This window comes from Thalia democratica, chromosome 9 (assembly GCF_965202585.1).
Source record: "Thalia democratica chromosome 9, ktThaDemo2.hap1.1, whole genome shotgun sequence".
Lineage (NCBI taxonomy): Eukaryota > Metazoa > Chordata > Thaliacea > Salpida > Salpidae > Thalia > Thalia democratica.
Window position 1 is genome coordinate 37,709,875 of NC_139173.1, and position 27,979 is coordinate 37,737,853.

At 25.9% G+C, this 27,979-nt stretch overlaps 1 protein-coding gene across 4 annotated transcripts; it reads left to right on the top strand.

Annotated features, from left to right (window-relative positions):
* Positions 1–1,032: 1,032 nt before the first annotated feature.
* On the top strand, positions 1,033–27,255 carry LOC145843852 (uncharacterized). Of its 4 annotated transcripts, none has more exons than XM_082951096.1 (18): positions 1,033–1,553; positions 4,977–5,160; positions 5,469–5,634; positions 5,949–6,167; positions 7,534–7,597; positions 15,152–15,269; positions 17,799–17,853; positions 17,956–18,108; positions 19,554–19,704; positions 20,463–20,523; positions 20,589–20,718; positions 21,328–21,447; positions 22,251–22,354; positions 23,247–23,382; positions 23,517–23,687; positions 23,857–23,993; positions 24,725–24,840; positions 26,550–27,255. In XM_082951096.1, the coding sequence occupies exons 1-18, from the start codon at positions 1,081–1,083 to the stop codon at positions 26,797–26,799; spliced, it is 2,808 nt and encodes a 935-aa protein (XP_082807222.1). In that variant the 5' UTR covers positions 1,033–1,080; the 3' UTR covers positions 26,800–27,255. The 4 variants fall into 4 exon arrangements, with proteins under 4 accessions (XP_082807222.1, XP_082807224.1, XP_082807223.1 ...); XM_082951098.1 differs by having other exon boundaries at positions 23,526–23,687; positions 23,881–23,993; XM_082951097.1 differs by having other exon boundaries at positions 5,472–5,634.
* The last annotated feature ends 724 nt before the right edge of the window (positions 27,256–27,979 follow it).

Genomic DNA, 27,979 nt, shown 5'->3' on the forward strand with positions numbered 1-27,979 from the left:
AAGTTTAGTTGAAAAAAAGTTATAATTAGGTTTGAAACTTTTAAAATAAAAATAAGTTAGAATTTTGATTTTTCAAAAGACTTGGTCACTTAAATAAAACTTAAATATGTGAAAAACAATAAACAATAAAAAAGTAACATAACGCGAAGAGTATTTGAATTATAACTTTTACTTAATAATTTTGTATAATTTTCATGTACCAAGCTAAATGGTAGCAATTTAGTGGATGAAACACAACTTTTTCATTCTCATTACATAGCATTTTATTACTCATCTATTCATTTGTAGTTTCCTGTCTTTGTTTTATATTACATAACTTTTTATTTGCTTTCCTTTTTTAATAGAAAGGGTATATAAATTTAGTTTTACTTTTTTTTTCAGTTAGATAGATAGCAAAAAGTTTCTTTTGTGTTTTACTTATTGTTTTTGTCTTTATTTAAAGCGTTAATACTTTATTAAAAAGTTTAGTTAATAGACTTGAGTTTTGTGGAGAATTTTTTAACCTAATTTATCTTTTGTTTAGTAATATTTTTAAGATATATCTTAATCAAAAATTAAATAAATAAATTTTATTTTCAACTAAAAAAAATACGTTTTACTTTACTTACTAATAAAAATGTATAAAAATCGCAAAAACTGTTTGTATTTTATTTAGATGTATAAAAAGTATAAACTCTTAAGTTACAAAATATAATGTTTATATGTTAAAAGAATAACTAATTTTGATTAACTCTATCTAACGTTTAACTAAATTCGATATAAAAATTAATAGATAAATAAGTTTTGTCTGAACACTATTTAAATTAGCCTTCTCTAACATCGGCTTCATAATTTTCTTTAATTATACATTTGTTCTAAAATTTTATTACAGTTTTAAAACTTTGAATTTTAATGAACTACTAAATGCACAAGTTTTTTCAAATATATGCTTTTTAAAAATGAAATCTTTATACCTCAATTTGTTATTAATTAGAAACACTAGAATTAAGGTAACTGTATATGTTTAAAATGAACTTTTTCGTTACAGGTAAACATTTATTAAAGTAAAAAGCTTATTATTACGTCACAAACAAAACCAGTATGACGTCAGCAATACCGTTGACGCACGACGAGCTCCTCAGGAGTCTCACCCAAGGGGATTACCCCCAAAAGCAACAAGAACCCCAAAATAACTTTCCCCAAGACGAGATCCCACCCATATACTCCAACTCGAAAATTGTCAAAAACGGGAAAGTCCCTAAAACGAAAGTGGAAGAGGACAAGTTCGTGCCCGTGTACGCGCACGAGGTCCATCATCAGCAAAACGGGCCCCAGCTAATCTCAACCCCCGGGAAAACCCCCCAAAACGAAACTTTCATCCCGGTGTACGCGCACCCGTCCAAACTGCCGATGAAGATGGCGCCACCCAGCGAGGAAGATTTGAGGAGGAGAAAGTTGGTTCAGGAGGAGAGCAGGAGGAAGAAGGAGTTTGACGAGGAGTTCCACCGGAGGCTGCAGATGAAGAACAGGGAGGAGGGAAACAACGGAGGGACAGTTGGGAGGAACAGCAGCAGGTAGATAAAGAAATTTTTTAATATATTTATTTTTAGTTAAAAAAAAAGTCAATTATATAAGGTATTTACACAAGTATTCTACTTTTGTTAGTTTATTATAACAGATATTTATAACAGATGTAAATTATAATTTAGATAAAAATAAGTCGGCTTTATAAGCTATTAACACTAACATAATTATTTTGTTGGTTTTAAATATTCTTATTGGGAGAAATAGCAACAGGTTTGTAATAAAATGTTTAGACATACTAAAATTTAATAATCAGATGTTTTCAAAAAAAATCAATTTTATAAGGTATTAAAGCTAGCATTCTTCTTTTTTAGAAAGCAGTTATAAAATTAGTTAACTTGTTTAATACAAATAACATTTTTGTATAGGTTTGAAGCTAAACTTAAAAACTAAAAGTGGTCAAAAGAAATCTATGTTAAGTATTTTTGTTGTAGTTTTTTTTTAAAAGGTTGTTGAACTTTTAATCCTACTTTGTTGATTTTGAGACAATAAAAACTAGACTAAAACTTACCAATTACAAAAACTTTCTTGTATGCTTTTGTTCTTAGTGTCTTTTGTTAACCATTTAACTGGGCTTGTCAAATTTCAAACAAAACGGATTAAATGAAAAATAATTACCAGTGTTATAGTTAAAATTTTAAAATCATTGTAGCCTAATTTAATAACAAAATAAATGTTTTCAAATAATCACTATTTAAACTTTACAATTGTTTTATGCTAAAAAACTCTAATATTCTGTGGAAGGAATAGCTACTTTAATAAACGATAAGTTTGAAATAAACTTACAACAAATACTTTTCGGCGGTACCAACATTAATAACTTTAATTGCATTCAATGTAAAATGTTATATTGAATCTGTGCAAATACAAATTTAAACAGCCATAAGAAATCTACAATACGAGGTCTATAAAATACTTATTATTGCTTCTTTGAGACAATGAAGAAATTTTATTGTGTTTTTAAAACTTCCTATTTATTAGAACTCAACTGAAAGGTACAACTGGTAGTTAAGCAAACAATTTCTAACAAAAGAACAATTGAATAGGGAAAGTTTGATAGTGAAGTATTAAACTGGTGAATTTAGGTCAAGCATACTACAATTTTGTCTCAAAATAGGTCAAATAAATTACATTTGTGTCTTTAAATAGGTCGAATAAATTATTTACATTTTTTATTTGTGTATTTCTTTAATGAGTGTATTGTTCATTCCTATGATGGATGGTTGTTATGAGAGCATAATAAATACTAATTTTTTAGTTTGAGTTGAATTTGATACAATTATGAATTTAGATAGGTCAAATATATTGTTATGCATTGTTTTTGTTAAACAGACTGTGTACCTTTTTATGGATGTATTATTATGTAAGTATAAAATATGTTGACCTAGTTTGTATGTATGTTAAACAGACTATTGTGTATATAAAGTAAGTCAAACAAATTGTGTACATGTACTGAGTTTGTTAAACCTCTTTTCTTTTCACGTGTATAATTGTATGATAGGTGTGTGAAATTTATGTAACTATCTTCAGAGACTTTTATGTTTTTCGTATTATGATATTCATATTATGTCAATATGATATTTTTTAGGTTGAAACATTTTGTTCTGCAAAGATCTAAGACATTTTTTTAACATTTTTTTGTGTTTAGAAATAATAATATATGTGTGGTAGTTAAAAAACTTAAGGTACATAAATTTTAATATCTAAGATTTCTTTTTTATTCCGAAAATTTTTAATAAGATTGTACACTTAGTCCTCTTGTAAACTTTATTTAGCAACTTGACGTGTTTTTCAAAATTTTTATCAAGTGAATTTTGTTTTGGAAATTTGACAGATCTAATATTTTCGACGTAATTTTTTTTCAGTGCACCTAAACTGCAGTTTTCTAACAAAACGTGTAAACTAAACTAAATTTTTCAGAAATCACTTTAATCTGAAAATTAACAATTGCTTTAGTGTTATTAAATTTAAAAATTTTTTATGTTGCTATTAATTACTGTCAAAATATTCTGTTAAAATCGTGAGAATTTTATCTTTCAACACTGTTTAGCAAAACAAATCTTTCAAAAAAAACATAGTTTCAATAAAAACATGCATTATTGCGTTCTGTGTAGCTGTGAGTTGAAAACAAGTTTTTAGAGTTTAAACAACAAATAGAGACTTAACAATGGTGATCTTTTATCGTTCAAGTACAAAACATGTGAGGTGTTGGTAAAAAATTAGTTATACACTTAATCTTCAAAAGTTTAAATGTTAAAGTTTGTTTTAGTAGAAAATTTACAAACAAAGTTTTTTAATTTATCGAAAAAGTCTTATGATAGGATTAGTAAAATACATAGAAGTTTCTGAAAGATGTCATGAGAAAATTTTTAAAGGTTAATTGAGAATTTTTTAAGTATTTTCATTTTAACAACTTCGTAATAAAAACGTCAATAGAACAAATATTATTTTTTTTTAATTTTTGAAGGTCAATTGACGATACTTTTAATTTTAACAATAAGTTTGTTTAAAAGATAATTAAGGTGTATTTAAAAAATATTATGTTTTTAATCTTAAAAATTATATGTACCATGAAAGTTTAACACTGTCTTTACTGAACAGTTATGTATTGAAAAATTAGGCTAAGAAAAAGTTTTTAGGAGTGTAGAAGAAACGGATGAGTCATTTTAAGTTTAGAAGAAACAAATAAGTTTTTTTAAATTCAAAAGTGGAATATTATATATGTTGGTCTTTTTCACATAAAGATAAAATGTTTAAAGGTTAATGTATAACTTTTCTAATAAGTTATAAGTTGTATTTAGTCGAAATGCCGTTTGTAAACACAACAAACCATTAAGTAAAAAAAAAGTTTATTTAAGTTAAGAACTCTACTAATATTGCAACGTTTAAAATTTGTGATTTTTATAAACATTCCTATCATTTTTCAAAACATAACTTGCATAAATGATTTATTAAGTCAACAAATAATAAGCCTTTAATTAGCTTGATGGTGAACACAGGTTAAAAGTCAAACAAGTTTGAAAACTCAGATGAAAAATATTTGCCATTAACGCAAGTAAAGTTATTTTTCTTGTTTACAAACAATAAAACTTTAATTGCATTCCAAACATAGTTTTGATGGGTAACACTTTAAAACCAATTAAATAGCGACAAGGACACGACAGAATTTTATTAAAACTTGTTAGGCATGTTTTGCTTCTAAAAAGCTTTAGAAATTTTACCATTTTTGATACAGTAACGATTTTAATAGTTAAATTGATTGATTAAGTTTAGTGCTTGTTAGATATAACGTATATAAGATTTCAGAGTAATGTTAAAAACATAAGGTATAAATATTATCAAGTTTTTATTCTGTATTGTTTGAGCTGAAGTATGTCAAAAAACTATTTTTTATAAAATTAAATTTTCAACAGGTTGAACCAAAAACAACCGGAGGACATTTCAGAACTTTTGAAAAGTCTCCAGGATTTTAAAACTAAAAATGAAGAAGAGCTACTTAAGATCAGCATCAATGAAGAAGAAGATGAAAAAACTTTGACAAGAAGCAAATATAATGATGAAGGAACCCTCACTAACACCAATAAAAATAAAGTAGAAGTTAGTTTTTCTGTTTTTTACCATTTTACATATTTTTCTACCAATTAGTTTAGTTTTTTTCTTAACTTAGTCATTAATACCTTCTTTGTTTTTAATAATTAAAAAAACTATATGGACTTAGAAAACATGTGCCGTGTAACAAACTTAGGTAAAGTTTTTTACTTTTGTACAATAGTTTTCAGCAAAAAAAAACATTGTATCTTTTAATTTACAAAAATAAACAGCTTCACAAAATCATACTGATATAATCGAATTTTTTAAGTCGTAAACACAAAAAATGCTGTAATTTAACTATAATCATTTTATAGCAGATAGAAGAGATAGAAGTGTACCAGGAACCAACAAAGAAACCGAAGAAGATAAAAGAGCTGATCAACGAAGACAGGGAAGAGCTTAAGAGGAAGAGCGAAGACCTCCAGCTGCAGCTGGATGAACTCGATCTTTGCATCGCTCAACTTCAGGGAGAAGCTGAGAGTAAGTCTACAAACAAATTAGTATAGTTTATTAAAAATTGTAAGTATTACCAAATTAATTGAGTTTTTTATAAACAATTTTATAAAAAATAAAAAACAATTAAAGAAACAGAGTTGTAAAAGTTTTTAATATTTAAGAGTAACTCTCAAGGTACACTAGTATTGTTGTAAAACATTTTTATTGATTGTACGTTTTGTAGCTTTTTTTAACTATTCAACAAATAATATTCTTTGAATGATATGTTTTATAACAATGTATTTTTAGTTTGACTATTTTAAATTAAACTCTATTTAAATTATGCTTATAATTTGAAGTAAAACCAAAGAAGATTTCTCAACAAGAAACTACTATGACGTCAATCAAAGATCGTTACTCTAACGACAACTCATCTGATGTTACGTCACTACAGAGCATTTCGAGCAGAGGAAGCAGTTTCGTGTGTGGGAAAAACCCTTCTCCCCCTCAAAACCCCACCCCTCCAAGGAGAACGAGTAGCAGTTACGAATCTTGCAGGAGACACTCCGAAAGAAGAGGTAAATAAGTTTAAGTTTTTTGGTGTGCAGAAACCTAGGTTACATCCAGTGAAAAATAATATCGCTCATAGTCTCTTGCACATACTTGCTTTAAATTTAGCTTATAAGAGAAATATTTTTGATTTATAAACAATTTATAGTTTCATTTTTCATGTTTATAAAACAAAAATAAAAACCACAGAAAACCAAATTTCAAAACCTGTGCTGTTGCTTTGAATGAATTATAATTTACTTGAAAAATTACCAACTTGTACACGATTTCAGTTTACTTAACTACAAAAAACTCAGTTTCTAAAAAAAAGAGAGTAGTAAACAGCTCATATACACGGCTTAATACTAGTTTATACATTTTAATATAAGTTTATTATCTTGGGATTTACGCATGGCATAACTTATGCTGCTTATAAATTTACATTGCATCTAAGCAACATACTTTTTACCTTGTGATATATCTCATGATAAACTTAATAAATAAAAAAAAAACTAGTTAACACTTGTAGAAAGTAATTAAATGTTTCTAAACAAGGTAAAAATAGATTGATTACAAATTTAAATATTAAAATTTATGTAAACCAAAAAACGAATAACCTAAACTTTTAAAATCACTTCGCTTCCAAGCTACTAGCTTTGAATATAATTTTAACCTCAAGCTAAACTTTGAACAATAACAAGCTCTTAAAACACTTTACCTTAATTTAGTCCCCGGTTTGAAGTTAATAAATTGAAAGTAATTACTTAATGCTAGCACGCTTGCACATAATTGACTGAGTATCAGAACTTGAGCTAGTGCAAGCTTAGTGATTGAGAAAGCGAGATAAAATTAGAAGATTAATCTGTTTAAACGCTGATCAAGAGCTAAAATTAAAACTTAAAGATCATTTTAAGTTGTTGAAAAGAAACAAATTAAATTAAACACATCATTTAAACTTTTAAAAAATATCATCATTTAAAGAAGCAAATTAGCTTAGTTTGTTAGACCATCGTTTATTTTTAGTAGAGTATTAGATAAACTCCTTTGAATATTGTTGAAAAAATATATCAATACAACAAGAATAATTTAATTTCTTTTTTAAGAAAAATGTGATAAACTACGATACTAATTTTTGTTTATTAATCATATTTAAATGTTAAAATGCTTATTTATAATATAATTTTTTTTTTTAAGTTTAACTCTTTATACGAACTGATAGTTTTAAACATATATATATAAAATTAACCAAATAGTTGTTAAATTTTACACTTTGTTTTCAAAGAACAAATATAAGTTTACTTTTTGAAACAAAACAAATTGTTGCAACAAAACTAACTCCCTATACAAGCTTTGTTTTTTAAATGCTATTTAAATTTAGATTTTATTTATTTTCAGATTCGGCAATTGATTCAATGAAAGCCGATGACAATAATGAGTGTCAAAACTTCAATAACAACAGGTTAAAACTAAAATATTTTAATAAAAACAAAATAACATCTTATCTGTTTATATGTTTTTTAATTTGATACATACTACTCATGTTTTTCAACATTAGATAACATACTTTATGTTAGTTTTATGTAAACTTAAAAAAAATTGTAAAATGTTTGTGAAAATTAAAATAGTATATTAACATAACAGCATTCCTTATCTGTATTTATTTACGTTCTTGTCTCTTACACATTTCAACGTAAGATAACAGGCGTTATGTTAGTTTAAGTAAACTTGTTTGCAAATATTTTAATTACTTTATACAGCTGCTGTACACAACTCTTTTATCTTTTTATTAAATTTTTTATCAGGGCAGGTTTATCTTTTAATAGATCTTTATTGCTTTCTCTTTAAGGAGTGAGAATTGAAATCACACTATAGCTGATTGTAAACAGTCTAATTTTGTATACTTTTATCAACAACTGTGCATATAACACTTATACCTACGTTATCCTCATAAACAAACATTTGATATTGAAATCATCATTCGCCAATCTATCAAGAAAAAATTTGACCAACTAAAACAAAATTTTTAACAAATTTGCTTGACCAACTCTTTACAGCTGCATGTATAAGTTTTATCTTCTCATATATCAAAAAGGCCGCTCTTAAAACATCTTGAGATTTCATCAGCGAATTTTAATCTTTTAATAGGTTTTTAATGCAGACGTTTTTCAGGGGTGTGAGTCATTTAGTTGAATTTATAAAGGTCAATTTTTGTACTGATATTTCTATTTTACCTCAACTTTAGTTTTTTGCAAGAACAAATACTTTAATTATCGAAAATTTCAAAGGTACTTTCCTATTTAGATAAGGTTTTTTATCAACACTTTAGCACTAATCTCTTTAATTATTTTTCATTAAAGTACTTAGAGGTGTAAACTGCATATTTAAGGTAATTGAAGATATGTCTAGTTAAACTTTTAAATCAGCAATGTAAACACTTTACAACTAATTACTTGCGTACATAACATCTTTGAGTTTCGCTTTTTATATATTTTGATGCTCTTAAATTAACATACAATTGCTTTAAAAACCTTCAGTAAGAAAAAACTTTGTGCAATTAACAAGGTTTTATTTACATAGTATTAAAATATTTACAAATAGCAAAGTTATATCTACAAACAGTCAAGTATGTAGTGGAAGAACTTTGTAAAAACGTTTCAAATTACAGTTGATCGAGTTTGAATGACACTGTCGTTAAAATGTATTTAACTTTATTAAAAAACCATTAAGTTAAGCGTTTATAACTTAACAGTCATTCGAAACCGAATTTAATATGTGTACTAAGTTTAGTATTTTCTAGTTCTTAGACTTTGTAATGAGAGCGCCAATTGAGCTGATTATTTCTAAATCTCTACTATTGACAAAGAAATATAATATTTTTGGCTATTTTTTTCAAAAGACAATAAAAAATTTTTCAATTTACTTTTACTTTTAAAACCACTGTAAAAATCCGTTTGATAAACATACTCCATTCTACCAATACTTGCAGCTTTTTTATTAAAAGATAAATTTGTTTACTTAACAAATTACACTGATACAGTGCACCTGTATGTTTTCTTACGTAAATACTTCAAAGAAAACCGCTTTCTACTGTTTTATGTTTATATCAAAGGGTTGTTTAAAATTTTTTGTTTGAATTCCTCAACTGATTAAAGGTACTTCAGATATTTAAAAGCTCAGTAAGGCGTGAAATTTGAAACAAATTATCTGCAAATGTAAATATTTTGTAGTTTTAAAAAGGGTTCAAAAGTTTCTTATCCGTCTTAATTGAGATAATTTTAGTTTTCTGAGTTGTTTTGTTATCAAAATAGCTATGGCTTTAAATAACAAAACTTGAAACTTGATGCTTAAACATTGAAAACAAGTTTGTGACTCATTGTGTTTTTTAGCTGCTTATGTAAGACTCCAAATTAAAAAAATAATTTAGAATTTTTTTCAGAGCTCAAAAAAGATACATTTTAATTCAATTTTAATAAAGAAAACAGTCGCGATCCATAAAAACCGTATTTTGAAAAACTACCTAAAAGCGTAAAATAACTTTGTTGTTATATAAGTCAAGCTTAAACAAATATTGTTACAATACTTTTAAACTCAATAATTTAAACAAAAATTTTAAACAGAATACGAAAAAGCAAACAATTTAGTAGATAATAATTAGTACTTTATTTACATATTTGTTTTAAAAAGAACAATTCAGCTTTAACATTTTTTTTTTACTTACAACGATTTACAAAGTAGTACAATGAAAGTAAAAAAATAATTATAGCCTTTAAACAATTTTTTCAAACATGACTAATTTTTTATCTTATTTATCCAATTATGAGTAATGCAACTGATTTATAATTTTTAGTTAAACTTTGAAACTTTTTAGATTACTTTGGATTAACTTTAGCTTATTGGATGAGTTTTGTTTGTATGGGTATTTATTTGTAATCTCTATGACTTTTCTGTATGAGCTAAGTAAAAGCAATTTTTTTCTTATTGTTCCTTCTAAGGAGTTTACACTATCTTATAAGCTTTTATAATAACTCTTTAAAGATGCTGAGTTTATTTTTTCATACCAATAACTTAAAGTTTAAGATGGATTAATATATTTTGTTTATAATGCTTTTAGAAACAGTTAGTTTTTACTAAAACTTAAACTTCTTTGTCTACGGCTTTTTAATTTTGACAAAGAAAAATATTATGCAACAAAGAGATTTTTTCGACCTTTAAGTTTGTACACGTTGTTTTGAAAAGACACCTAAAAACTAAATTTTTCTAATAAAAAAAAACAATTTAATTTTAATATTCTCAAAATCTTCAGAAAAACTGCTCTAATCAGATCTTGAACTACAATCAGTCTATCAATAATCTTAATATGAAGCTTCAAAGAAAAATATCTTTTATTTTGAGTCACGATTTGGGTTTAAGAGTCTTTAAAATGCTCATGTCTGCGATAAGAGTGCTTCACAGCTAATTATAACAGGCAAGAGCAAATATTTTGCTTCTTAAAGGCACTCACTAAGTAGATTAGGGTTTTCAGCCCATCTTAGAAGTTTAACGAAAATGCCAAAGTTCAAAATTACAAAGAAACGAGCCGATTTAAACTGAAAGTTTTCTTTGCTGTGTCCTGAATCAGTGACTCATTATAAAAGTTGAACTCATCAAAATTAATTGTCAGAAAGGTTGTAGTATATTTCTAATACAATTTTTTTTGAAGAAGTTATTATTATTTGGAGCTGAGTTTTGTCTTATAATGCTTATAAAGTCCTTAAAATGAATTTAAACTAACTATTAATACTCTAACATACATTTCCTGTTATAAAAATATTATTCAAATACTATACAGGAAAATAACAACAAAGTCTATTAATAAACTTCAACAAGAAAAGCACAGTTGAGTTAATTTACGCCTTTTAGCATACAGCATTTAAAACATGACTATGGCTTTATCTTATTTGCATAGCTATTAGCATTTAAATAACTTGTTATTTTTGGAACAATTTCAATTGTTGTCAGATTAATTTAGATTAGCATTTTACTTTTCTTCGAGATTTATTTGTACTTGTTTTCTTTTAAGATTGTTTACTTATATTTGCCTTATTCAATTGGTCTGACTGAATATTTTAATTAAAAAAAAGCCTAATTAATGGAAAAAATGTCCTTTAATTGTTCACTTTGTTATGTCTAAATAAAAGAGAATAAATTAAAGTTACAAAAAGTATTATTTAACAACAAGTTAAACGAAAGAACTTTTTAAATTTATCTGTTTGTAAAATATTAATGCTGTGTCTAACAATCTATGTGATAAATCACAAGACGAGCTTTTTTTTATACAAAGACAAGCCAATATATCAAAAATATTTTTTAAACTTTGTTTAAACATTTGAAGTGAATTTGTTTAAAGTGGTTTGCAAGGTAAAACATTTAAAATAAACTTTTATACACAGCTGTTTGAGTTATGTAACACTTATATATTTCAAAAATTAAAAATATTAAATGTCATTGTTTGATTAAGTAAAGAAAAAAATTCCGAAAAATGTTGTGTTAAATAAATTGATTTTTTTTTTCACTTTGTTTACAACCTTTGTTTTGGTGTTTTTGTTGAAAAACAATTTTTAATCCTTACGCGTAAAAAATTACTTCACGGTTTAATGCTAAGTTAAAAAATAAACCAAAACTTTTTAAGGTATCATTTTTTTGTTTTTTTTAATCAAGTTAGTCATGATAGTTAATAAGTAACTAGAAAATAACAAGATTAACAAATATTTTTTTTCACATTGATTAAAACTAAACCTATTTCAAAATCTTCTTTATATATAATAATTTAAACAATGTTTTTTTTAAATTTTTGAAATCAAAGATATTAATAAATTGTTTTATAAACACAAATAAGTAACACTTGTTTTTTTTTTCTAATTGTGTATCAGACATAAAGATTAAATATTCTGATAAGAATATTTATTTTACGTCAAAAAATTAATAAATTTATTAAAAAAATGTTTACTTTGCTGATATTCTGCAATAGAAAATTTTTATTTAATACCTTGACCATGATTTTTAAGGTTTTCAGCAACCTAGGTATTTTTTTCGTGTAAAATTCAGAGCTTATATAGTTGTGGTTTTTGAAATTTTATCACGGCTAGTATGTAAAATAAAATAAAAATGTCTACAAGTTTCGAGATGATTTATAGTTTTATGATGTCATAAAAATAATATTAAAAACTTATCACTTCACTTTACCTGATAAAAATCTTTGATGAAACGATTATAATAATAATGACAAAGTTTACTTTTGGAAATTTTATTTGGTTTATGTAAAAAAACTAGTTGTGAAAATGTTTGAACATTTTTAATAACAAATGAAAAGTTAAAATAACATGAAAATAACAAAAGTCAATAACTTAAAAACCCTTTTATTAAGTTTTTGTACTTTACCAAGCCAAAAGTTGAAAAACTCCAAAATTTTTTATTTAAAAAATTCTGACAGCTGCATATTTTACCATCAACTTTGAGTTGAAAAAAATTTTGAAGTAATTTTTCTCAATTCAGTTTTGAAGGGTATAGATAGGCTTCAGATAAAAACTAACACATGGTCAGTTTTTTTCGTTGCTGATTGAGATTTTTCTTGAGTTTCTATTTTTAGGTTTTTGAAAACTCTAAAGAATTAAAAACCGAAGTAAATATCACTCAAAGAACTAGTCGATTTTCTTTGTGTTTTTCTTAGTTAGATATTTTACATACAGTATGTTTAAAGTCATGGAGTTTGTAATAGTTTAAACCAAAGTGTGAAGTGAATAGAAACACGACTTTGATAAATTAGGAATTTAAAGTATTCGAACTTGATAATAAAATAGTTTTTTTTCATGGTTCAAGGTCATATGATATCTAATATTAAGTTAAAAAAAAACAATTTTTTTGTCTTGTATTAGTTTACTTAGATTAAATAAAAAAACTACTGTACAGTTCACTCATTAGCAATCAATATAACTATATCAAAAGTTATGTTACACAAAAAGTATTAAAAAATCTGTTCTATCTTTTAAAATGTTACCCATAAAACTATATATAAATAATAAAATTTTAGTCAGAAATAAAATAAACCTGTTTAAAAGCACACAAGTTCTAAAGATGTGATGAAAGTACAAACATGTTTCAAAAAGTCAGAATTTTAATAAATAGTGTCTTATATTCACATAAAAGCATATGTTCTTCAATACTTTATATATATATACAGCCTATTCACAACAAAATGTTTTTGATATTAATCCTTGCGTAAAATCCCCGAAAAGCAAACTTTAAGGGTGGAAGTACATACAAGGAATCAAAACAAGTTTTTAACACCAGTTTAAAAAAAATCAGAAAAATTTAAAACATATTAAAGCTCTATAATGTGTCAAAAAAAGATGATAGACTCTTTTGATCGCAAAATTACCATTTAATCCTCAAACAAAAAACTTTTTCCACAGCCCATTAATATTTCATAAAAAATTTTGCTACATTTATACTATTTGCTGCATTGAACAACTTTTAAAAAACTTTGCCATTATTTCAAGCCAATTCAATGGCTTTCTGAATTGAAATGTTTGTTTATGATGACAAAATCTTATCTCTGTGACGTGTTATGAATAACGTCTAGTCGCGAAAAAATTGTATAAAAAATACATACTTATTCGTGCGTAAACTTTTATTGAATTCAGTAAAAAATCAGTCTTTCTCTATAATATCAAAAATTGAAAATTACTTCTAAAACATTTTTGTTGATAAATGGCTATTCAATTCTTTTAGACACAGATCAAACTAAAACTTGTTGTAAGCAAAACGTATAATTAAAAGTAAAGAGGTTTTAAACAAAAACTACTGTTGATTCGATTTTTTTTCTTTAAATTTTTGTTGTTAATTTTCAACCTTAATATTTTACAATTTATGGCATTGCCTTCTTTTTATTCGTTAAGATAAAGTATTTTTTAAGTTACACAACATATTTACAGTAGGTCTTAATTTTGTTTGACATAAGATCATACAAGCTTTGTACAAATAAAAGTGTTATAAAATGTCTTGTAGATAAATTAAGTAAACATCTCATAAAAATTTAGGCTAGATCACAAAACAAACCCAAAAAAAAAATGTTATCAAACAACTTAATACAACGAACTCGTAAAATATTTGTTTACAAGGTTCTATGAGGTCGTAAAATCACAAAGGAAGTTCATCATCAATCTTGATGATAAATTAAATAAATAATCTACAAGCAGTAAATCATCTGAGAATTCAAAAAAGATCAATATAGAAAATGCGTTACACAACTAAGATTTTTTACAGCAAATATAAAACACGATTTTATCACGTTTGTAACCTTGAAAGGTATAAATATGGTGCGATAAGACGTAACAGAAAAGGGCACACAAGCACGTTTTTGAAAAGGGTAATAAACTTGAAAATGTAAATAAAAAATTGTCTGTTTGAGTTTAACTGGGGTCTTTTGACTTTACGTAACGAGTTTTAATTAATTGTTTAGTATAGATGATAAAAATATAATTAAGTTTTTATCTAATACTTGTGGCTTTATTTAATTTTAGTTGTCAATTTTTAATAAAAAAAAGTCAACTTTATCTTACAGGCAACTTATATGCTTTCAACAGTCAGCATCTTTTTGTGCTTTCTGGTAACATGATTTATAAGTAAAACAACATTTCTTTAGTTTGTTCTTCCTTCTTTTTATTACTTAAGTATTTACTGTTTTTAACCTTGTCAAACGTGTCCGTATATAAGTTACTTGTTAAACTTTCTTTTATATCCGTTTCATTCTAACACTTTGTTTATTAAACATACCATGCATACTAATAAACCTTAATTTAATAAAATTAAATATTGAAATACACTACTCCTGCAAACAATCAAAAAGAAAACAAAAAGGATAACTTAGTTTTTGATGAATAAAAATTTACTTTACAACCTGTCTTAAAAAGTTTTAGTCAACATTTATTATTGGATTTAAGTGAAACACGATCATTAAATTAGTTTTCGTTTACAGGGCTTCCCCTCAAATATCCTTCCCTCCAAAATCATCCGAAACCCGTCCTCCCCAACAACGGTTGCCTAGCAACAACCAACTCCTCCGCCAAGTTCAGTGTGACGTAACAAATAATCAGGTGAGAAGTTTGAAATAAAACTTATACATAAATACTTACTTTAGATAAACTAAATTTTCAAGAGAGAGCACCAATTTTTATCAAAACCAATAAATTTTGATAAATTCACTAAGTTGTTTACTGCTATAAGTTTGTTAAGTTAGATTGAGCATTTGTAACTTTAATTTAACTTGGTTCTTTTTTTATGTATTTTCTACTTAATAACAGTGAACAAATTAAACAAATATATATAAATTAGTACATTAACATGTATGTTTGAAAATTGCGCCTTTTATTGAACACGTGACTGGTTGAAACTATTCGAGCGTGAAATTTTGTGGTTTCGGTGTTTCAACGTGTTAAAAAATTGTTAAATAAATTTTAACCTTTGGTTAACAAATTGGCAATGAAACATTTTTAGGTGTTTATTGGCTTCTGAACAAAAGAGAATAAGAAATTGACTTAAATTAATTATTTTCTGTATAAAATAGTGTAAGTTTCGAGTAAAATAAATTTCAAATTGAAAATATTTTACTGCATTAGTTGTACAAAAAACATACTTTGACAAACTTTCAGAAACCAAAACTTTTACAAATTATAAGAATTTTAGGCAAGGTTAATATTTATAATATTAAACATAACTGGTTGATTTTACTTTAGTTTTTATTACCATTATTTACTACAGACTGAAGTACTTTAAAGTTACAAACAAATATAATAAAATGTTTTGAGATCTAATACTAAGATAAATAAAAAAAAAATCCCAAAAGTATAAACTCTACCTCATAAACGTTTTTAAGAAATATTTTTGTGACGTTTTTGATCTTTTTGATATAAACACATTGTTGGATCAAGATAAAACTTTTTATGTTTTATTTTAATTTTAAGTTCTACTTTACTAGGTACATATAAACATTTAAACGTCTTTTAAAAAAATACTTTTAAAACAGCTGTATCTAGTAAAAACAAAAGTATTACCTTGTACATTCTGTTTATATATAACAATGCTGACCTTACTATCCATATCTTTAATAAAAAAGACGTTTTGAAACAATGAGTTTGACATTTTGTTATAAGATCTAGCATTAAGATAACATATCTTTGTTGTGCTCAGGTTTAGAAATACTAAAGTAGAACATAATATAAGATTTCAGAGAATGATAAACAAACAAGCTAGCAGGAATGTGATTATTTTTATCTCAAAATTGGTTATTTAAATTCTGCGCTGCAGTAGTGACCTTTTTGTTTTCATAGAAGTTGATGCTATCCGAGCTATCATAATAAATTATTTATAGAAGTCAAGTTCTAAATTTAAGTTATTCTACCCGCAATTCACAATTTTGAAAGCAACATTGCTTTTTTGAGTAATAAACAAATTAACCTCATTGCAAAACTTAATATTAAGTTTAGTGTTAGTTAGTAAGTGTATAGCCAGTAAAAAAACGTACAAAACAAATATTTAAATTACCGTTTTGTAGTCTTTTGGCTACAAAAAATAATTTACATCAGTTATGTTAAGACTCTGTACAAAATACTTATGTATATCCAAAATATTTTAATCATTTTCAAAGCACAGTATAAGTAAATAAAAAATTTAATAAACCTAAAATATTTTTTCAAAGTGATTCGATGACTAGCTGTTTCTGTAAGTTATCACAAAACTGACGTTTCATAAATGATTTATACAGTTAAAGTTGTGCTATCTGTTGATATAGGCATTTAAACTCACAGTTTATCAGTAAGGAAATTTTTTTTAAACTGTTTTGATTTTTGTTTTCTATAATCTGAAACAAGTATCCAAAACTATTATTTAACAACTCAAAAGTATATTTACACTTCATATTTAAGCATTTTTTACTTCATCATCTTTTTTGTTAATAAAGTGTAAATTTAAGCGGTAAGAACATACACATATAGCTTTTGAAAATAACGAACTTTTTGACACCTTAATTATGACGTATCAAAACTAACTGTGACGTCACAAAAACACTGTCGGCTTGTTTTCAGAGTCTTGAATAAAGTTTAGTTGAACAAAATGAGATGAAAGCACTTCAAAACTTCTTATAAATAATATTTTTCTTTCAATGTTTGTATGTTTATTTATAAGTCGTGAAGTTAACTCAGTTTATTTTGTGAAATAAGATTATGTCGTTCAAACGACCTCTTACTATTCATATCAACAATAAGTTTGTTTTCCGTTAAGTACCTCTATGTTTGTTCAATTATTTAATGATAAACATTGTTGTACTAAGTTTGATAACGTTTAGTTGAACGTTATTTCTATATTTTTTTGTGAACTCAAGTTTTTATTTTATTACTTAAATTGTTGTTTTAACTTATTTTAAATTTATGATGAAGATAAAATACAGTTGTACAAAGTTGTTATACAAAGTACCAAGCTTACTAACACCTTATCACTTTTAAAGTAAAAATAAAAGTTTATAAAAAGTTAAAAAGATAGCTACATACATATTTGTACTTATAACTATTTATTGACTTGATAATTTTACAGTAAAATCATATATACTAATCTAAATACCAACTTTACAGAGTTTAGATGTTTTGAAGAATGGATTCAACAATTCTGATTCACTATTGAATTCAAGTTAGTTTTTGCATGTATTTTCTAAAGCTTTTTTATTATCAAACTGTTGAAAAATAAACAAATTAAGTTTACAATCACTAGTTTATATGACGTGACTTTTAGAAAAAGAAAAATCCAAAGATCTCAAAATCATGGTACCCACAATATTAGCGAAACTAAACATCGAACCAAAACACCAAATTAGTAGAAGTTCCTCTATTAAACGACAGAGCATCCCTAAAGAAAACATTACACCCGATACAGTACCAAACAACGGTAATAACTGCAATAAAACGCTTCGAATTTCGGTGTGCTAAATGCTATGGGGGGCTTTGAAAACAGCTGAATCTTTTTAAATTTGTTTTGTGTCTGAAGTCTAAGAGTTGTTTTGGAATTAAACGCTTTACTGCTTTTGTTGCACGCCATGCATGTTATGTTTCTTGTTTGTTGTTGAAATTTTGTATTGATAACATTTGAATGGGTGGTCTTCTTGCTTTTCACAACTTTTACGGTGGTCTTTCTCAAGTTTGTCTTGTTTGGTCAGTGTCAGATTTGCTGGAAAGCCAGAATCTTGCCTGTCAGGTTCTAATGGTACAAGAGTGCGTATTTGTCAAGTATTGTGTTTACTTGTGCATTATATTTTATGACCAGCATTTGTTTAATTGAAAAGTTTATCTTTACCGTAAATATCTCCTGAGTGAAAAAAATAGCTGACTAAAAAAATAAGTAATGTTATTTTTATAAATTTTATGAAAATAATCCAGAAAATTGGGTAGGCTCTTCTCAAAAATAAATTTAAAAGGAAAATATATAGTTTGAAAACCTTAACCTAAATAAATTAAAATGACCTTTTAAATGAGTCTTCTTGACTTAGTTGTCTATTTTATACAGTTTTATTGAATTATTAAGATCTAAACTTCTTTTCACAAAATGTATTTTTCCTACTTTTTTTAAAGATTTTTTTTCAAGGTTGTTGAGATAGGCATCAGTACTGTTGTGTGTTTATTTTGTAAATCCTTATTCTTTGCACTCAACTTTTATTTATTGACATGCGTTTGAAGTTAAAAGTTGTTTGTTATTTCAACAGTTTTTTGAGGGAAAGTGTTTAAAGTGTGTGCCTAAACTTTCTTTTTGTTTATTTATTTTGACAAGATCAAAACTTACTTCAAAAGTAAAATTTTTTTTTTTAAGAAGTATATAACTCCCAGTCTACTTCTATAATAATAAAAAAAAATTAAATATATTTTTATTCTATTGATAAAAAGTCATTTTTTGCCATAATAACCAATAAAAATCATGAAATTTAATAACATAAAAAAGGTTTATAAACACATCACAACTACTTTTTGTATAAAAATCAACTCTTACCTTAAAACAAACTTGATTTGCTTCTAAAGCTTATTGTAAAACTTATTGCTTTTTAAATTAAGTATGTTGCTTATGTTTGTTGCAAGTTTTGCTTTAAAGTAAAACATATTTTTAACTCACACAACATCCGGGTTTCCATGCAATCTGAGTGAACGACTGTTATATTTGCAAAATTTTTTTGTGAAAGTAAAAACTTTTAAATGGACTTTCAGCTTGTAAACAACTTTCACAAATAATTTTATTGGTAAAGATTCAATTTAAGTAGCTTATAATTGAAAGAGTTAAAAATACTGCATAACTATCAAATTATTTAAAAATATTTCTCGTTCCAACCAACTTTACAAAATTAACAGAAATGCAAAACTATTTGAACGGTGACGTTGAAACAATGACGTCATTGTTACGTCATCTCCAGCAAGTCACTATTGAAAACGGGACTCCAAACCCAGAAAAAATTACCCAAAACGAAAACAATGACCCGAATTTTTCAATTTCTTCAATTGCGTTAGTTTTTGTGACTTTTGATAAACTTTATTACTAAAAATAGTACAAAATTCTCATACCTGACTTAAATTAGAATAAAGTTAAGCATTTAGCTATTTTTATCGAGCTTTTAATTCATAGTTGCTTAAAAGTATTTACTGTATTATACTTTATTTCTTCATTTAATTTATAAGAAAATATATATTTATAAATTTTTACCACACCTACGGTATTTTAATTTATTACAAAATTAAATGAAGTTATTTATTACTAGTGAAGCATAATGTATATATTTTTTATAATTTTTTACCATTCAACCGCAAATTACATGAATTTCAACGCTTTTTAACCTCTCCAATTATAATTTTTATAATGATTTTAAACACAAAAAGTATATTGTACTATTACTTTATCTTCGAAAAGTTAATAAACATTAAGTCTATTTCAAGATACTATCATGCTTTATAATACTTTTATGATGGTTTAATTAAAATAAAGCATAAAAGACTATTGAATACAATGTTTACCAAAATTTTTTTGTAACTTGATTTTAAAAAGATCTTTGAACAATTTTTTATAAAAATAAAACTATTTCAAAACTGATAGGTAGCCACAGAAAAGAGTTCTGAAATGTGAAAGGTTTTGCTTTTGAAAAATATCTTGTACAAAATAAAACAGTCTATCATTTCTTTCATATATACAACAACATAAATTAATCTATTAGATTAAGTAACATTAAAAAAACTGAAATTTCTTAAATAACATAAATTCAATAACAGATCAAATCAAAACGATGATAACACTTTACCAGACTCATTTTTATCTCAGTTTACAAATGAGGTAAGCATCTACAAAATTTTCTTAACAAACTTGATAAACGTTATTACAATTTCAAATGTTCACAGGACAACCACGTGACATGTAGCACTGACAACAGCTTATTTGAGGGAAACTCCCAAACATACAACTCTAACTTATCACCAGGCTGGGCCAACATTCAAGATACGTCTAGCAGTCTCAGAAGCTCTTCTATTGGTTAGTTGAATTTAATCTTTTGTAATTTAGCTTTTTTCCATCTAAATTCATTTTTTTGAAATAAAAGTTGAAATCTTACTAATTGCTATATTTCGTGTAAAACTATGTTTTTCAGCACAATAGTTTCTTTTTATTTTATATTAGTGTAGATGTCTATCACCGGAAATTACATGGCTTTCATATTTATTCAATCATCATGCAAAAATTTCAGCCTAATGTTGTTTTAATGAAATTTATTTTTAGAAAATTTTTATTTAAAGCTCAAAGAAATTTTTGCGGAAACAAATTTATTTTAGTCGTGCGCTGTGTAGAGATAAAAAAAATTAAATTAGAAATTTTTCAGTGCTTAATTTTAGATAAAATGTTTTGAATTAGTTTTGAATTTGTTGAAGCTTTTATCGATTGAAAGGACTCTAAAACTAAAGTTAAAATTTTAAATTTATATTTTATTAATTTTTTATGTAGCACAAATTATTTTATTTTCGTTTTTCATAAAGATTATGTACTCAAAGTTATTACTACACCTTTAACCATTACTGTCCTATTCTTTATTTAAATTACCTAACAATTAAGTTACAGTATAGCAACAAAAAAATTGCAATACAACAGGTGACGTGGTACCCCACTTACGTCATAATCACCCTAGCAACGTGAATTCTTGTGACAGCGGAAGAACCTCATCAAGAAGCACTTCTATTTCTGGGAGGACTTCATCTTCATCGGCGGCGGGTTTGTATAAAAAATAGTTTATAAACATTAATAAAATTTTGTTTCATAAATTTAATTTTAATTTTTTTTTAAGTTTTTTCTTTTATTTACTTATTGGTTCAATAAAGTATTAGTTATTTCTTTAGAAACTAATTTACAACAAACAATTAAGTAGAGGAATCCTTTTAAGTGTAATATAATTAAAATAACTAGATAATTAAAGACCTGAGAACCTTAAAGTTTCTTTGAAGATTATTTTTAAAAATGTTGTAAAAATTTTATAAAGAGTTTTATTGTGGTTTTCTACTGAACACCGTAAAAACCGAAAATTATAGTAGATTTAAATAAATTCCTTTAGTTTTTAATATTTAATGAGATAATAGATGAATTTTTCTAAATTTATCTTCATTGTCAAGGCTAAGCAATTTAAAATACGTAGATGCATCTATGACTTATCAAATATTAATGGAATTTTAAATAAATTGGTGGTTTACATACTAATTTTTTTTATTCTGTGTAGTTGACAGTTTAATAAAGCTAATACATCAACTAAAATCTACAAAAATGCTTATTTTAACATTGTAAAACTCGTTAAATATTAAAACAAGTCATTAAATGTTATCTTAATATTCATGAAAGATGTCTTTAAATTAAGCTTTAGTTGCTGTAAATCCAGGTTTTTGATCTAACATTTTCAATGTATAAATGCATTACTTATTTTATTAAATTTATACACTATAAATAAAAAAAGTACAAAGCTTAATTTTATAGTATATCTAAAATTCATCTATTTTAATCTAAACAATATTTTTTTGAATTTTCAGACGCTGACAGGTCTAATTCAAGCATGTCCACTGGAACTGGAACCCCAAGTTTTGTCACGGATACCACAAGCTACTGGTACAAACCTGACATTACAAGAAAACAGGTTTGTGACGTAACAATTACCTTTGTGGGAAATTTTTTTTTTTGATTAATTTATTATGACTTACTGTTTGTTTTTTATTAATCAAACTAACTTGAAAATTCAAATATTATTATTGGTTTTAGCTAAGCTTTCTTTGTATTCATCAGCTAAGAAAATTGAAAATTGAAAATTGCTATAAAACTGATAAGAAAGTTTAAACAATTTGCATTTTACAGCTTTTTGATCAAAAATTCAAAGAGCAACTACAAAGTTTTACGCAAGTTATAAAAGCCATACAAGAATTCTTTAATGCAATAATAACAGTAGTTAACTGGTTAAGCCCATCTAATTTGTTTATACTGAAAAAAACCTTTGAAGCTCAGTTCAAAAACAAAAAAAAAACGTCAATGCTGGGTTTTTGTTTTAGTAAAAGCAGTTTTTGTCTTAAAAAAGGAAGTATATATATTGTTCATGTTTTATCCTTTATACTGACTTTAAAAGTATAAATTTCAAGGTCTTATCCTATGTTTATTTCAAGAAGGATCTCTTACTTATTTCAACTTTTTTTTACTAAAAGGAAATACTCCGAAATTTTTAGTAAACATTTAAAATAGTTTTTTTTTTTTAATAAGCAGCGCTTCAACCATGTTAACTTGAATAAATAATAATTAACTAAATGGTTACGCTGAGAGTACATTTAAAATCTCAAACTTGTGTTAACTTCAATTGTCGAATGAGTTTAAAAGTACAAATGTCAGGTAGTTAATTAAACTAAGTTCAATAAATATCAGCTTTGTTAATTGAACTCGTACGTTGACGTCATGGAAGGTTTATTATACCATAAAAACTCTTTTTTCAAAAACGTAAACATTTTTTTGATAAATATATTTGTTAAAACAATATCTTTTCATAGGCTCTCCTAATGCTAAGAGATCGACCGGCTGGTAGCTTCGTTGTTAGGGACAGCAGGTTTTTCCCCGGATCTTTTGGTCTTGCCCTGAAAGTTCATCAAGTTCCTGCTGCTGTTCTTGCAACCGCTGATCCCGGAGGTAAGGAGCTGTTTTTAAAACTTGTTTAAATAAAGTTTTATACGATTTAAATTAATTATTCTTCCTGAAGCAACAACATTTAAAAGTATTTTTTAATATAATTTTATGTATTAACCTTTGACACTTTTCTGTAGTGGACTTAGAGGACGAATTAATTCGTCACTTCTTGATTGAACCTTCTATGAGAGGAGTTAGATTGAAAGGATGCGCTAATGAACCAGTATTTGGAAGTTTGTCAGCTCTCATTTATCAGCATTCAATTACGAGCATTGCATTGCCTTGTAAACTTATCTTGCCTACAAACAGTTAGTTTGATTTTAAAATTGCTTCAAATAAAAAACTATTTTCATTTGTTGACTGATATAACTTTAAGGATAGTTTTTTGAAACAGCTGGAATCTGTAAAAACAATTTTTCAAGTACCATACCAAAAAATGTGTTCACAAAAACTTCTAATTAAACTTTTGTATTACAGATTTAGAAGTGGTGTCAGAGATAGAATCAGACTCAGTTGAGGTGGCAACTTCAGCAACTGAACTTCTACAGCAAGGTGCTGCTTGTAATGTCCTCTTTTTAGGATCTGCTCACACTGAAGCTCTTAGTGGCCCTGAGGTGAGAACAAGTCACAATAGTCCTTATAAATTGCTTTAATTCTGCAGTATATATTTACTAAGAGTCAACTATTTTTTAGGAATAAAACCAGTAAATGAATACTTTAAACCAGTAAATAAATTTTATCCCAGAGTTTTTGTAATATTAGAAAGTAAGTAACAATATAGGCTATTAAAAAACATAAAGATTAAGATAACATGTGATTGTGTTCTTTAAATTTGTAGAATTTTTGAAGTAGTCATATGAAAGTCATTATACTTAATTTATTTACGATTTGTTGTTTTATAATTACAATCTCCATTGTTCAAACAAAACATTTTTCAACCGAAAATAAACTTGTTTTTCATATGACTAAAAATTTATTTTAGTCAAGCTGATTAAAAGAATAAAAAAATTTTTGTATACAATTATTTTCAGAATCAATTTTCCAGACAAAAGTTGTATTGTTTTTCCAAAAAGTCTTTATATTTTATAAGCAAGTAAAAAAAGTATGCATTATATAAAATATTTGATAACTTATATATATTTGCGTAGTTCAATTTTAGTTTAAGAAAGATATGTGATACTTTGGATAGGAAGTTGTTGTAAAACTTTCATTAAAAAAAAATCATTTTAAAGGGCTCGTTGGAAATCTAACTAAATAAATTGTGTTATTTTGAAATGAAGAGTAAACAAAAAACAGTTTTACAAAACGTAAACTCGTTGTTCTTATATATAAATAAAACATTCAGGCAATCGAAAGAGCGATGAGGGAATGTACAGAAACTTCAGGTCAAAATATAAAAACTTCGGTCGTTCAATTTAAAGTTTCAACTCAAGGAATTACCCTAACTGACATGTCTCGAAGGTTTGTTTCAAATCTATTTATTTATTTCTATAAAGATAAATTTTAAGCAATTTTTATACTTTAAATTAACTATTTTTACTTTTTCGGACGATGATTATCAGTTGTTTAATAACTATAAAGAGTTTTATAACGAATTTTATTTTTAAAGCTATTTAAGTGATAATTTCTTGTTTAAATCATTCAAATGTAAAGTTTGAACTAGGTATATTCTACTGGTACCACAGTAAAACATTTTATTGTTCTTTTATTACCACTAATTGGTTTACTTTGGTTGATTTTAGAAAACTACAACAAACAAAACATTTTAAATGTCATTGTTTGTTTTTAATTAGCCCAGAATTTTGTTTGGCATCAGTCTTGTACAAAAGCATTGAACGTTCAATGTAAATTTTGTTGTTTGACTAAATGCCCATCTTCTTTTTGCGAAAAATCAAAAAAAATTCAAAGTCTGAAAACGGTTATTTGTCTTCGTTTAAAAGTTAAGTCAAACACTTGAAAAAGTTACTTGGAGTTTAATAATGACGCAGCATTTTATTTAATGTGCGTGTGAATATTATATTAATATTCTTAAAAAATATATTTGAACTTGAAAATTTGCTTGTTTTAGTTTTAACTTCTCCTTGAAATTTGTTTGTTCGACCACTTCTAAAACTGTTCTTACAAAACAACTTCCAGTGTATTGGTTGTGCAGGTAGAAATTTTTTAGTGAACAAACAACTCATGCGTTTTTGTGGTTGGTATAATCTTGTTGCTGAGATCACACCAACTTAAAATATTTGGAAAAATGAATTTGGTATTGAGTGTGGATAATTATAGCTGTTCAATACACTTTGCCTAGTTAAAATATTTATGTTAAAATTTTAGTTTTAAAATATTTTGTTTTTTGATTTTTGTAATGTTTTTAATATTTAGTGCTTTATATCTCAAGATAATTGAATTACATTACACAGTAAATATAAAGAATTCACAAGTTAAACTTTCATTATGAACATTATTACATCATTATTTTAAAATTGAATAGAATTTTTTATGACAACTTAATGTTTTTGTTTTTCATGATTTTACAGCTGTAATAAAAATGTTTGATCACTTTCAAAATGTTGAACAGCTGTAACAATATTTGTTTTTCAAAGCCCATTGAACTCTGTTCTTTAGTTCAAAAGGTACATCTAATTAGATCGTTACTCAATAGCTTTTGCTTAGACTTTAAAAGCCTATGAATTTATTTTATCAAAGTCTTAGAACTTACTTTTAAGGGTTTCAACAGGTTTTTTTAAACAATATATATATATTTATTTAAATTTATGCAAAAAGCTTTGAGTTTAACTACATCAACCTCTGATATCAAAGTATTATTAGTTTAACAGCAGTTAGCTATCGAAACAAACTTCTGTTGCGGCACTCTTTTATGTAAGAATTTTTATTGTCTGCTAAAAGATCAAATGAGTAATTTCAAAAGATCAAAGTTAAAGTATAACACACTTGTGCGGAGTTTTTACCATTAACAATTTGTTTGTTTATTTTACCTATTTAGTGCTAAACACAGTGCTGTCCTCACTTTAATATAAAGACTGTTTGTAAATAACTAAAACGACTTATCAAATAATTTAAAAAAGCTTGTATAAAAATCCTAACATGTTTTACTTTGAAATCTTGTATAATGTTCTACAAGTAAAACTAAACTTTAACTCTAAAATAAAATCCTACAGACTATTCTTCCGACGACACTACCCTACTGATTCAGTAAAATATTGCGGCATGGACCCGTCCAGCGCTCCGCCCCACAACCGATCGTGGGACTGCAGAAAGTACGACGGACTCCAAAAAGCCAAGGTGTTCGGGCTGATCACCAAGAAGCAGGGTCATGGCAACGTTTGCCACCTCTTCGCCGAATTGGACCAGGACCAGCCGGCCCCTGCGGTCGTTAACTTTGTGGTGAAGGTTTTGCTGGGAAAGTGACGTCATAAGTATGAGTAACGTCATAATTGATAAAAAGTGTGGGTGGTTAATGACGGAGAGGTTTTTGCGCTTTGGGACACTGTGTTATTTATTTTGACGAAAACGAGATTTTTAAAAACTCGCTCCACGAATTTTGGTGAAATTTGAAGAAAAACAGTTAACAAAAATAATCAAAAACCTGTAAATTTTTAGTAATCAAAAAGTTTATTCTTTCAATATTTTTTGAAATTGAAAATGTTAATGATATAAAAATTTAAAAAGTTAAGTGAAATTATATTTCATCAATTTAATTCATTTGAATCTTTGGAAACTTTAACTAAATTTTTGTTTTAGATAACCTGTGTCCATTCTAAATCACTTAATTTAATGTTGTTGAATTATTTTTCATATGTTAACTAAAAGTTCATAAACAATAGTTGAAATTGTTTGAAAATTTGTACTGTAAATTTGAACTCGATCTCCTAAAAACCTTTTTTTAAGAAGTTCTACAATACTATATGGTTAAAGTTTTAATTATTAATCAAACAATTTGATTTAAAAAAGTTTAATATTCAATAATTGTTCTAGTCAAATACGGTGTAAGCAATTTTAGTTTTATTTTTTATTTGTGTTTTTGAAATTTCTACGTAAATCTACTTTAAGACGTTTGTTTTTTATTACAAGATACTAAGTTAAAATTTAACGAAAACAATTTAGTTTTATGAAGTTTTTATTTGTTGTCAACTTATACTGAGATATTTTCCTTAAAGCACCAACTTAACTCTTTTTACTTAATAAAAGCTTTTAATATTTCCAAGAAATTATTTTCGGGATATAATACATTTAACACATAATATATCAAACCTCTTGGTAAACATTTACAAGAAAATCGAACAACGTTTTTGTATAACAAATTTTTTATTTTCTTTAAATTCTAACTTTTTATGTTTACTTTAATTTTTCAACGTTATATGTTCTTTTAGAAAAAAAATAAAAAGATCTCAACTACTAGAGGAGAAAAAATATGTTTATTCTTTCTTAATTGGCACAATAATGTTTTAAAAGAATAAATATATTAAAGTTATTTAAAGTTAATTCTCTTTAATTTAAATTAGTTTTGAATAAACTATTTTAAATTAAAAACTTTTTATTAAACTTTTTAATTTCAATTTTTTTTCAAATTTAATTTTTAAAAACTATT

Bases quoted from the DNA above. Each gene is read 5' to 3' on its own strand.
- LOC145843852 (XM_082951096.1), top strand. From the start codon at position 1,081: ATGACGTCAGCAATACCGTTGACGCACGACGAGCTCCTCAGGAGTCTC. The intron at 1,554-4,976 runs GTAGATAAAGAA...AATTTTCAACAG, and splicing joins GTTGGGAGGAACAGCAGCAG to GTTGAACCAAAAACAACCGG. The intron at 7,598-15,151 runs GTTAAAACTAAA...TTTCGTTTACAG, and splicing joins CAAAACTTCAATAACAACAG to GGCTTCCCCTCAAATATCCT.